At 36.1% G+C, this 12829-nt stretch overlaps 1 protein-coding gene across 1 annotated transcript in view; it reads right to left on the bottom strand.

Moving 5' to 3' along the window:
* Positions 1 to 12829, bottom strand: part of utp20 (UTP20 small subunit processome component) — a 29048-nt gene that overhangs the window by 10379 nt on the left and 5840 nt on the right. Inside the window, exons 14-43 of the mRNA XM_051107608.1 lie at positions 12415 to 12503; positions 12192 to 12297; positions 11958 to 12108; positions 11438 to 11497; positions 11197 to 11355; positions 11041 to 11117; positions 10833 to 10912; positions 10478 to 10751; positions 10222 to 10398; positions 10032 to 10122; positions 9678 to 9763; positions 8999 to 9124; positions 8745 to 8911; positions 8081 to 8289; positions 7844 to 7987; positions 7531 to 7610; positions 6134 to 6366; positions 5903 to 6047; positions 5505 to 5592; positions 4223 to 4366; positions 4080 to 4133; positions 3847 to 3999; positions 3603 to 3758; positions 3366 to 3506; positions 2352 to 2489; positions 2135 to 2274; positions 1963 to 2051; positions 1575 to 1882; positions 1342 to 1481; positions 1049 to 1205 (exon numbers count right to left, since the gene is read on the bottom strand). Coding sequence (XP_050963565.1) covers positions 1049 to 1205; positions 1342 to 1481; positions 1575 to 1882; positions 1963 to 2051; positions 2135 to 2274; positions 2352 to 2489; positions 3366 to 3506; positions 3603 to 3758; positions 3847 to 3999; positions 4080 to 4133; positions 4223 to 4366; positions 5505 to 5592; positions 5903 to 6047; positions 6134 to 6366; positions 7531 to 7610; positions 7844 to 7987; positions 8081 to 8289; positions 8745 to 8911; positions 8999 to 9124; positions 9678 to 9763; positions 10032 to 10122; positions 10222 to 10398; positions 10478 to 10751; positions 10833 to 10912; positions 11041 to 11117; positions 11197 to 11355; positions 11438 to 11497; positions 11958 to 12108; positions 12192 to 12297; positions 12415 to 12503 — 4162 coding nt within the window. The remainder of the gene's footprint in view (positions 1 to 1048; positions 1206 to 1341; positions 1482 to 1574; positions 1883 to 1962; positions 2052 to 2134; positions 2275 to 2351; positions 2490 to 3365; positions 3507 to 3602; positions 3759 to 3846; positions 4000 to 4079; positions 4134 to 4222; positions 4367 to 5504; positions 5593 to 5902; positions 6048 to 6133; positions 6367 to 7530; positions 7611 to 7843; positions 7988 to 8080; positions 8290 to 8744; positions 8912 to 8998; positions 9125 to 9677; positions 9764 to 10031; positions 10123 to 10221; positions 10399 to 10477; positions 10752 to 10832; positions 10913 to 11040; positions 11118 to 11196; positions 11356 to 11437; positions 11498 to 11957; positions 12109 to 12191; positions 12298 to 12414; positions 12504 to 12829) is intronic.

Consider the following 12829-nt stretch of genomic DNA (forward strand, 5'->3'; position numbering starts at 1 on the left):
AGGTCAAAATTCTGTCTTAAGTACATTTTTTTTATAAACTGTCTTGCTGCTTTGTTTTCAAATATTATTACATTTTATTAAAAGTAAAATTACAATAATATTAATTTTGTTTGGCAAAAAGCTTTACAGTATTTTTCTAAATAAATATTTTGATGTTTTTATAACAAGTTGATTCATGCAAAATCAGGTAACCCCAACAGAACTTCAATTAAAAATAATAATAAATGTAAAAAACTAAATGTGACCATGGACCACAAAACCAGTCTTAAGTCGCTGGGGTATATTTGTAGCAATAGCCAAAAATACATTGTATGGGTCAAAATTATAGATTTTTCTTTTATGCCAAAAATCATTAGGAAATTAAGTAAAGATCATGTTCCATGAAGATATTTTGTAAATTTCCTACTGTAAATATATCAAAACTTAATTTCTGATTAGTAATATGGATTACAAAGAACTTTAATTTGGACAACTTTAAAGGCGAAATTTCTCAATATTTTGATTTTTTTGCCCCCTCAGATTCCATATACTGAAATAGTTGTATCTCTGCCAAATATTGTCCTATCCTAACAAACCATACATCGATGGAAAGCTTATTTATTCAGCTTTCAGATGATGTATAAAGCTCAATTTTAAAAAATTGACACTTATGACTGGTTTTGTGGTCCTTGGTATATAATTGGTATATAAAATAACTCCAAATAAGACATTTAAGATTAAATTTAATACATATAAATACACAATTTTATTCATATTATTTATTTATTTATTATTTATTTTATTATATATATATATATATATATATATATATATATATATATATATATATATATATATATATATATATATATATATGTACATACTATACTTATAAAAACATTTTAGATACAATTTATATTTATTATAAATAACATTAATGTGCACGTGTTTTGCACTTTCAATTTTCAATTTTCTCCATTCAACCAAATTTATCAGTCACGCTTTTTCATTTATAAAATACTCTTTTCTTGTACCACACACTCATATGCTAGTAAATACAATACTTTACCTGATACCCCTTCACTAAGACTGCCTGCATCTCGCTGAGCAGATAATGTAGATACTGATGCCCAAGCGTCTGTATGATCTTCGCCAAAGTGTTTCTAGCGACATCACGGATCTCCTGAAAACGGCTCCTCAGGTGGACGCACACTTTCAGGAAGATGCTGCATATATAAAAACACCAACCTGAGCCTAACTTCACATTCTGATCAGATTGCATTACATCATTTTTGCACTGATGAACAAAAAACTGGTAATCAATTCCTCCCACACTTGTTTCAAGAAAATGAACAAATATACCCTGGCAAGTTGGCTTCCATGACATCCTTTGGCAGAGACTTCATAAGCTGAACCATGGCGAATGCAATAGGCACCCTGACCACTTCTTCATCTTTCACGTCCTTGGACTTCACAGCTTTGTGCTCGTCATCTCGTTTAACCTGCAGAAACGAACATTGGCGTACAATTAGTTGCTTTCAGTCTTGTTCTTTTTTAAACTAAACTCAGTTTAAGTATGTTATATGAGCCCAGACCTTCGCTGTGAGGCACTTGTGAAGTTTGGGCAGGACGGTCTGAGTGACCGTGTGATGAATGGAGGAAATGAGCGCCTCTAGATCCTGTTGACTCTGTGGAAGGCCACTGCTGACAACAGGAGGGGCTTTCTTCATCTGATTCTCTTTGGCTTTTTTTGGTTTGGCAGCGCCTTCTGTCTCAGCATCTGTTGCTGTGGAAACGGCTGCTCCAGCTTCTTCAGTTTCCATGGCATCTTCAGCATCACTCTCGTCCGCATCCATGGTTTCCACTGCCTCGTCTTCAGCTTCTTCCATCACAACACTGGGTTCTGAAGTTGATAAATCACGTTAGTCAAGTTAAGCACTGTGTTGGTTAACAGGTTTAATGTGGCTGTTGTGACACTCTCACCATCTGTCTTTTTGTTCTTGGCCGCCTCAATTTCTTTACTGAGAGTCTCGTGGTCAAAGTGGAACGCATCGAGAACAGTCAGCAACAAGCTAAATCAATGAAAAGAGTTATGAAAATGTCATAACAAGGATAAAAATATCACAGGAAAGAGACAAATTCACTGGAAGCATACCTGACAGCCAGTTTCTGCTCTGTTATTCCGGTTTGTAAAATATGGACAAAGTGTTTGAGGTAGAATAAGTACTTGGACCAGGTCAAACGTCTGCACACAGCACCAATAACTTCTACAGCAGCTGTGGTCATGGGTTCATACTGGGAACACAGAGAATTATTAGATTCAAACACAGTCAACTGACAATAACTGAAATATAACCTGGCTCAGTAACAACCTTCAGCAGTTTTTCGTCAGCTAAAGCGATCATGGCGTAGGGCATGATGTAATTCTGCATGGAGCGTGATGACATCACAATCTTGCCCTCGGTCAGCTGACTAGCGAACTTTCTGAGTGCTCGACCCCTTCTGTAAACCTGAAAAACAAACAGACTTCAATGTACTATAATATTTTATTAATAGTAAATATATACATAATATACATATATACACACACAAATATACACAAATGATGTCTATTAACAAATTATATATTTATATATATATATATATATATTTATTTTCATTTTCAAATTTTAATTGCTGTTTTATTTTCTTAATTTTTTGTAATATTTTGTTTAATGGAGGTTTGTTTAATTTCTTACTATTTTTGTTGCTTTTTCATTACTTATATAAAAAGACTATTTTTCTGTTTTTATATATACATATATAGTAGTTTAAAGTGTTTATTTGCACATTTTAATTGCTTTTCCATTTTAATTACTTATATATATATATATATATACACACACACATACACAAATATACACAAATGATGTGTATTAACCCGATATTATATTTATGAGCGTGTGTAGTGCATTGTTTATTTCCATTTACACCATAAATGCTTTCCCTCTATATATATTTTTTCATATATAGTAGTTGAATGTTTATTTTCATTTTCAAATTTATGTAATTGCTTTTTCATTTTCATCATTTTTTAAAAATATTTTTACAATCTTTTTCTGTGTTCATGCATACATATATATAAATAAATAAATATATAATAATAATAAAAATATATACAAATATAAATATTTATTACTTATATACACAACAAATGTTGACTACTGTATATATATTACATATATATTTAGCTTAATGAATGTTTTGCTTTATTTTAGTATCATCTTCTTACTATTTTAGTTGTTTTTTCATTATAATTTTTAATTACTTGTATTAAAAAGACAATTTTTTTCTTTTTTATGTATTGTTTTATGCATATCTCTTTTTTTAAGTATATCTTTCTTTACCTGAATGTGCTTCATGTGCTCAAAGAAATCTGACTCGGGATCATTACAGTCCGTCAGCTGCACCAGATCACGAAACTCTGATTTGTCTGGGAAAGTTTTCACCAGGCAGGCCATAACTGTAGTGTAATCATTTCGCACACTCTGCGGGGAAAAAAAAAAGACAAAAAAGAAATGCAAGTGAAAAACACATAAAGCAGTGATGTACTGAACGTAAGCTAACATGTTGCTGGTTTTCACCTCAGTCCTGCTCTTCAAACCCGTTCGTATTGCATCCAGTATGGTGTACTGCACAATCTCTTTATATTCGGCCTCTGGGCATCCGATTTCAGAGAGCTGCGTTATTATGGCTGACAAACACATGGTGGCGGTGTCTGCCAGAGACATGTCTCCGATCTGTCTCAGAAACACACAAAAAGCACTCAAAACTTAATGCAGCTCAAGAAACTTTAGAGGGTAACAGTAGCATGACAAGAACAATCACCTCGAGAGAATGGAAACAGTTGTGCATGATAGCCATCAGGTATTTCATATCCAGAGTGCTCATCTCTTTAATATGCTTGATGACCTTCTGGAACGCCACGAGACGCACGTCAAAGTAAATCTCATCCAGATGGCGGCTATCAAACGCATTGAGCTGGGGAAGAAACAAGAGCTGGTCAAAAACGAACATAATTGGAAGAAACAAAACTACATTTGGTTCTTATTGACCCTCACCTGAATCACAACGTCTGTGATGTACTTCAGTTCACCATCCATGTCTGATAGAGTCTGCACAGAGAGAGATATTCAGACAGTCATGAAGACATTTGAAAAAGACTAAAGTGGTTGTTAAAGCACCTGGAGATGCAGAAACAGACCTGAAATGCTTCACACAGAGCCTGACGTGGAATTCTGTTGTGGATGATGGAGAAAAGCTTGCTGAGAGGCTTGAGGAATGCGCAGGGATCTGAACACTGTCTCAGCAGGTTCTTCACCGTACCCAGGATGTCCAGCTGTGTTTCCTGAAAGAAAAAAACAAGGAAATGAGCATAAAATAAAACGATTTGACAGATACAATACAGTAACAATTTAACATACACTAGTGGCAAAAAGTTTGGAATATTTAAGATTTTTGAACGTTTTTGCTCAAAAAGGCTGCATTTATTTGATTTTAAATACAGTAAAGAAATTATTATGATTTAGAGAAAGACAAGGAGGAAGGACAGATTTGGATTTGTCTTGCTCTTTTGAACTAAAAGATTTCAAAGTTAAAAGTGCCAAATACCCATATACAATAAATTTCATGGTTAGGATGTCATCATAATAATATTTACACAAGACCTATTCAGTATTCAGCAACTTGCCTCTGATGAACAATAATGTGAACTACACCACAACTTAGCCAATCAAAACATTTACATATAAAGGATCATTCACATATGAAGGTTCAGTTATATGCATTGCCTCAGAAAACACACAAAATATTTATAAAGGTTCAATGCATTTAAGTAAAAAAATTATAACATACGAAATTTAAATTAAATCTTAATATTAGGTTAATAAATGGCAAATCCAGGTTACATTATTGAATTCAAATTTTCATTTCGCAGCAAATGTTAGATATTTAAATTCAGGAAAATCTAACTATTTTACTTTTTAATTTTAAATAAAAAAAAAAACCCTGCTAATTTTCTAAGGGTGGAAAATGGCCAACAAACACTAAAAAAAATATTAAATACTATTACTTATTCATTTAAAACATTTTTTAATTTGTATATATTTTAAAATGTAGTTTATTCCTGTGAAGGCAAACTTTTTCAGGATGAAAAAGCATTTATTTGAAGTGTAAATCTTTTGTAACATTATAAAAAAGTTTTGACAGTCACTTTAGATTAATTTGGCTAATAAATATTATTTTTCTTTTTTTATTTATTTTTACCTCACTTAAATTTTGAAAGGTAATTAAGCAGCACTGTTTTTAACATTGATAATTAGAAATGTTTCTTGAACAGCAAATCAGCATATTACAATGATTTCAGAAAGATCATGTGACACTGAAGTCTGGTCACATGCTGATGAAAATTTGAGGAAAAAAAAAAAAAGAATTATTCCAAACAATTGACCTGAATCATACATTATTTTCTGGCATGAGGAGTGTACCTGAGCAGTTTTGGGTTTGTGAAGATAAGGCAGAAGCAAACCGATGAGTGTTGAACTCTGTTCTTTTTCAGTCACAAATCTACTCATCCTGAAACACAATGAAAACCATTAAATCAATCATTTTTGCACATTTTATTTCACAGCATATGATGTATAGCACTAGTTCTCAACTTGGTGGGCCAAACTGGGTTGCAGATATTTCCAAAAAACAGTTGAGAACAAGTTCTATAAAGTCAGTGGATTTTTTATTTAAAAACATCATTCTGTAAGTGATTTCTATGATACAGTTCAGAATTCTCAGAAAAAAAATGATTATTAAACCTTTATACAGCTATAATTCTTGGTGTGATTGGCCCTTTAAGACACCTGTCTGTATAAACAGATTTATATGCACATACTTTGAGAGGATGTTGAGCTCTTTGCTGACTTGAGCTCTTAATTGCTTCTTCCTGAGGCGTTCTGAGTTACGCACGACTCCGCTGAGGTACTTCAGCAGTGCTGGAATATGAGGAAGGAGCAGGCGGCAGCCGATAGTCAAAGGCTCTACCCGGAGAAAAGAAACAGAGATGTCAAAAAATACAAAAAATTATGGGTCCTCTAGCATAATCATCAACACCCCTGATGTCTACCTGAGAGGTCACAGCTCTGATGGGGTTCAGGGATCACACAGTTGTTCACAATCAGCACTGTTTCATTCTCGTTGGGTTCATAGTCTGGAGTGGTCAGCAAGGTCTCGGCTATTTCCATCACCATGGCCGTTGTGTCGGCAGACAGGTTTTTGGAGGATAACAGAGCAAACACATTGAGCAGGACGTCACACTCAGGGTGGCCGGGTCTCTGCTTAGCAAGCAAAGGGAAATACCTGAAAGGGAGAATAGATAACATTTATATTATAGTAAGACCGCATTGCTAAAACATTGCAAATCAGTGATAAAAAGACAACCACAGTAAGACAACCAAAAAAGAGAGATCATACGAAATGCGTGTTATTGTTTATTTAGTACTGACCTGAATTAGATATTTCACATAAAAAATGTTTACATAGTCCACAAGAGAAAAGAGTTTAATTTATAAAAATGACCCCGTTCAAAAGTTTATATATGCTTGATCCTTAATACCGTGTTGTTACCTGAATGATCCACAGCTGTGTTTTTTTGTTTACTGATAGTTGTTCATAATTCCCTTGTTTGTCCTGAACAGTTAAACTGCATGCTGCCCTTCAGAAAAATCCATCAGGTCCCAAAGTTTCTTTGGATATTTTTGTATTTTTGTGTATTTGAACTCTTTCCAACAATGACTGTATGATTTTGAGATCCATCTTTTCACACTGAGGACAGCTGAGGAACTCATATGCAACTATTACAGAAGGTTCAAACGTTCACTGATGCTCCAGATGGAAAAGCGATGCAATAAGAGCCGGGTGGTGAAAACTTTTTGAATTTGAAGATCAAGGAAAATTTAACTTATTTTTCCTTCTGGGAAACATGCAAGTATCTCCTGTAGCTTCTGAAGGGCAGTAGTAAATGAAAAAAGGGTTCAAATGCACAAAATTTCTGGAAAACCAAAGAATTTGTGGGGCCTGAAGGATTTTTCTGAAGAAAAACAGCAGGTTGTTTAACTGTTCAGGACAAACAAGGGACTCATGAACAACTATCATTAAACAAAAAACACAGCTGTGGATCATTCAGGCAACAACACAGTATTAAGAATCAAGCGTATGTAAACTTTTGAACGGGGTCATTTTTTATACATTTTCTCTTGTGGACTACATGTAAATATCTTTTATGTGGAATATCTTATTCAGGTCAGTACTAAATAAACAATAACATGCATTTTGTATGATCCCTCTTATTTTGGTAAAATAATTAACATTTTGCAGATTCTGCAAGGTGTATGAAAACTTTTGACTTCAACTGTAAGTCAAACACTTCAACAAAGCTCTAAAGAAAGAATTTTTTAAACTAGAAATGAATCTATCAGGGTTTCATAGTGCCAAGTCCACAAAACCTGTGGTTAATAAACTCACCTAGGATTCTGGCTCCACACATGGATGACTTTTAGTAGGGGTGTTGGTGTATACGGGCTTTCAGTGGACAGAAGACACACCTAATGAACAAAACACAACTAGGTCAGCTGGGTTATGGAGTCTTCATTTAAATATTCAGACTCTCAAAATTGCAGTAAAAGACTGAGGATTAAAAAAAGGAATTTCACAAATGTTCCAAGCCTCTTTTGAAAATGCGCAAAACGTCTTTAAATTACAATGAGCCACACTCATCTTAGATGGCTTATTAAGGTTACTAAAGATATCCAATCAGTGTTCTCTCTCATGCACACACCTTCGGCCACACCACGGCTTGAAACACAGCGTCCAGCTCATCTGCAGTGAAGCTGTAAGACTCAAAGCCATCAAAGAAGTCTTGAATGCGCAGAATCCCCAGACGCCGCAAGTTCTTCAGAGGACTGATGCAACCTGGCCTGAGCTAGAGGAACATCAAGAACAGTGAGATTTGAGATCAGCACCTCCAAAAACAGATCTAAATAGATTTGAGGTTGGTTTTCAGCATTCATCTTACCTGCTCTCTGTGATCCAGTATGTATGACACTGAGGCTGTCATGCACAGCAGGATCTGCAGAACTTTGGGCAGGTAGATGTGGATGAGATGGCCCATTTTTTGGATGAGCATTTCTATGGTGTTGAGCAGGCCGTGCTGGCGACCCACAGGGAGAACAGCAGATAGGTTTGTCTCGGCTACAGCTCGTTCTACTGCTGCCAGACATGCTCCTGCAAACAAAAAATGATGCATTTATTGCTGTAAGTTGATGCTTTATCTAGTCTCAATAAAAATAAGCTTATTTATAACCTATCTGCATTTGTAACATGTGTACATTTCCTACCATGAATATATCAAAACTTCATTTTTGATAAGTAATATGCACTGCTTAGAATTTAATTTGGACAACTTTAAAGGGAGTTTTCTCAATATTTTGATTTTATTCCACCCTCAGATTCCAGATTTTTAAATAGCTGCATCTCGGCCAAACATTGCCCTATTCTAATACTGTCCTATTTTTTCAGCTTTTAGATAATGTATAAATCTCAAATTTAAAATATTGACCCTTATGACTGATTTTGTGGTCCAGGGTCACATAATGGTCTCTAATAGCTAATGAATTGCCAACAGGTGTATCTAAGCAGTATGTGAGGATGTAATAATTTTAATAAGCTTAAGTCGGTACCTCCTGCATGATGACAAACAGGCTCCAGCAGAAGATCAATAAACATGCCCATCTCCTCTGGTCGACAGGCTGCCAGGAAGCGCAGCACTATGGAGGAGCGTGAAACTGTGTTCGCCTTGCTCTGAAACTTATTACCAACCTTGGTGCGCATCCGCCCATATAGTATCCTGCAGGAACATAAAATTCACATTAAGAGAAGGAACAACAGGCGTGCAGTGATATCATTAATATGCACTGCGAATCCAAACACACACCTCATTAGCATGGGAATAAGTTGGGGTCTGTGTGACGTAAGCACCACGGCTCCTTCCTCTGAGATGTTGAAATGAACGATCTCATCTTTAAAATGCTTATCATCCAAAAGTCTCTCCAGATTCTCTCTGTAAACAATGACAAATCAACAATCATTACAGGCCTAAAACAAAGCCCTGGGGAACACCACCACTCCAGCGATTTTTAAAAAAGATTTCACAGTACGGCGTTAAGCCATCACATTAACAACCGCCCAAAAATAATGATACAAAACGTATACACAAGTAGAAAATGTTTGAAACTCGTCTAAAGCATCCCCCACAGCAAGGTTGGAGCAAAGCTCTGATAACAGGTTTAAAATTAGGTCAGTGAGCCTCCAGGTATTTTTTTTTCCTGCGCCAAATGACAAAACTGGCTCAAAGTAACCCAGAGATGTGAAATGAATATCATAATAGACTAAAAGACTTCCTGAGGCAACTGGTACATTCCGGTATCTCAGCAGTGCAAGTCAGTAAGGTAACCAAAGTCGTCTGCTGGAAGATACCATCAGTCTCAGCTCTGGATATAAAGCATTCTATTCATAAACTGACCTAGTTACTGTATAATGCACAGTTATTACAGAAAAAAGAAGCTGGAAGAGAAGAGATAGTGTATTTTGGTGTTTTGTGTTGGAAGACTTACTTGTAAGGCAGAATGTTTGGGTCTTTGTATGTCATCAAACAATCCAGTGCTATTTTCTGGATTTGTTGGTCTTTATGGCACAGAAGCTGTGGGTTTAGAGTATTAATAAGCAAAATTATCTTTCACGTATGTGACCGAAGACCACAAAACCAGTCATAAGGGTCAATTTTTTTAAATTGAGATTTATACATCTGAAAGCTGAATAAATGTGACCCTGGACCACAAAATCTTAGGCAGCATGGGTATATTTGTAGCAATAGCCAAAAATACACTGTATGGGTCAAAATGATCGACTTTCTTTTATGCTAAAAATCATTAGGATATTAAGTAAAGATCATGTTCATGAAATCATACCTGGGTGTACAGTTCACTTAGTTTCGCCTCCATATATAAAGCTTTCGGGTTGGTGAATTTGGAAAAGACCTTCAAATGTGCAATGAGCTGTCTGTGACAAAAATAAAGAAACAAATGAATGTTCATTGTTCTGGAACATTAGGCATGGACATCTAGTATGTAACTAGAACACAAAAATGAATGTTCATACTTGGCTGCTGCTTTTCTAGGGATCTTTTTCCTGGGTTGTTTGGAATCTTCTTCCTTTTCTTCATCTTCTATGTCAGCATCTACCTCTTCACCCATTTCCTGCTCTGATGAAGAGCTGGTCTTCTTTATGAGGTCCTGTGTGGGAGCCACCTGCAGGTCAGCTGGGTAGAACTCGTTACTGCAAAAGCGGAGAGAAGACTGTTATGCAGAACTCTCTAAAAAGACAAACAGGTTGATGACAAAAAGCTCATACGCACCTGATGAAGCGCAGAAGCAACGGACTGAGCTCTCGGCTGCGTGGCTCCACTCTGTCAGGAAACTTAGACATTGCTTGCCAAAGCAGGCTGCGGAAGTTTGTGAAGTCTGTCCGCACAGAGGGATTTAACACGTGGTCCAGCTGTTCCAGAAACAAAACTCCCACATCCCCGCTTTCGATCACACTGGTGCCCGGACCTCGGAGCTCCTTCGCAGCTTGCCGTTGTTCACCGCCTTCATCATCTTCATCTTCATCATCTGCCTGAAGCTCTTCCTCTGAGATTAAAGATGTGATCATCTTTAAATTAAAGACTGGGGGGAAAGTGTAACAGGTCAACAAACTCAATGAAAACTCACCAGCTAGACCAGCAACCATCTCCAGATGTTCATAATAGACTTTCCAGAATGACTTGTTGTCCATTTCTTTAGCATGGGTCCTGAGCAAATAAAAGCATGTTAACCCAAGGCAGAAATAATAGAGAAATAAAGAATATGGTTAGATGTGAGGATATTAAGGCAGAAGATCAAAAATAAAACAAGCAATGGCTGCTAGCATGATACTTACACAATCAGATCAATAACTGCATCCCAGAGATGTCGGAAATTGATAAACAGCATTGCAATAAGATATCGAAGAGGAACCTATAAAAACACAAACGTTTGTAACAACTGTTTTCAAAAACAATTCAACACTTGATATGGAGTAAAAGGCATTAGCTACCTCATGGAAAGGTCCCTTGGGCAGACAGGGCTGCACCAGGTCGTGACGGAGTTTACGAAGATGTAGTAGTTTCTCCCTGTAGTCCTGCACTGTGGCCGGGACCTGCTCAGCCTGCAGACACACGGCAAACACCGTCTGTACATCTGAGCTCTCCTCTCCCTGAAAAATAAACATATGAGTTAAGAAACTCATGCATGTGCTTTTCACAGACAATGCTGTTGGAAAATCTCAGAAATGCTACCTCTGGTTTAGAAAGATCAGCCTCAAAGTTTGACATAATTCGGAGGGTCAGCAAACGAATCTGTGGAGGATAAAAACAAATTTAACTTGTAAAACTGAGATTGATATATGCCATCTGAAAGAATTAATAAGCTTTCCATTGATGTATGGTTTGTTAGGACAATGTTTGGCCGAGATACAACTATTTGAAAATCTGGAATCTGAGGGTGCAAAACAATAAAAATACTGAGAAAATCGCCTTTAAAGTTGTCCGAATGAAGTTTTTAGCAATGCATATTACTAATCAAAAATTAGATTTGATATATTTACGGTAGGAAATTTACAAAATATCTTCATGGAACATGATCTTTACTTAATATCCTAATGATTTTTGGCATAAAAGAAAAATTTTGACCTACACAATGAATTGTTGGTTATAACCACAAATATAACTGTGCAACTTATGACTATTTTTGTGGTTCAGGGTTACATATGTGTTGTTCTTATTTATCAACACCAACCCTCACCAGGTTAATCCTCACCTTGGAAATATTGGAAGAAAAATTGGAATGTAGTATCTGGTACAATTCCAGCAGAGAGTCATGGGACAGCTCAGCCGAGCAGCCGTTGAGCGCCAGTCTGGTGTAGTACAGATCTCCTAACAGCAGCGCTGAAAGATCCGTGGGGAGTTTCCTGTAACAAACACATGCAATTCTATAAGTTACTGAATTTAAAACCAAGGTTCTTTTTTAAATAGAATGTTCTGAAGCACATACTCAATGATGTTTCTGACCAACTCTGCAGGTAAAAGTGTCTGTACCGCTGCCATCTCCTTGAAGCTGAGCAGAGTGCTTAAAGCCTGTCGGGCTACAAACAGACCTCCTGAGGGGACAGAAAGACGCATTAGGAACAAACCACACTTCACAAAGTTTAAAAAATAAATATATAAAAGCTTACAACTATGTGATTGAGGCTATCAATCACACATGCTTAACTAACCTCTCCCCAGAGTTTCACTGCAAACCTCTTGCAGCAATCTGTTGAGTAGTGCAGTAACAGCTGGTATAACGCTTGATGCTTCTAATGGCCTGCAAAACATTTTAATTGCTGCACATTTACACAAACACCAAAATATACAGAAAAAGACCATTAAAGAACAACAAACAATAGATCTCAGATCACTTATTGAACTAAAATGAATCAACAGTGAGCTAACTTGAGACTATTATCTTTGTTTGCTTCATTACTTATGAACTTTGCATTATTCAGACTGTTTGAACTAAATGAATCAACATTGAATTAAATTGAGCTGATCACACATTTGTCTTTTACAGCTAAAATTGAATTGATTTATTTAGTAATTGATGAATTTCAATCAGGGCTGTCACTAATGATTATTTTGGTAATTGAGTAA

The sequence above is a fragment of the Labeo rohita genome, chromosome 4 (assembly GCF_022985175.1).
Source record: "Labeo rohita strain BAU-BD-2019 chromosome 4, IGBB_LRoh.1.0, whole genome shotgun sequence".
Taxonomy (NCBI): domain Eukaryota; kingdom Metazoa; phylum Chordata; class Actinopteri; order Cypriniformes; family Cyprinidae; genus Labeo; species Labeo rohita.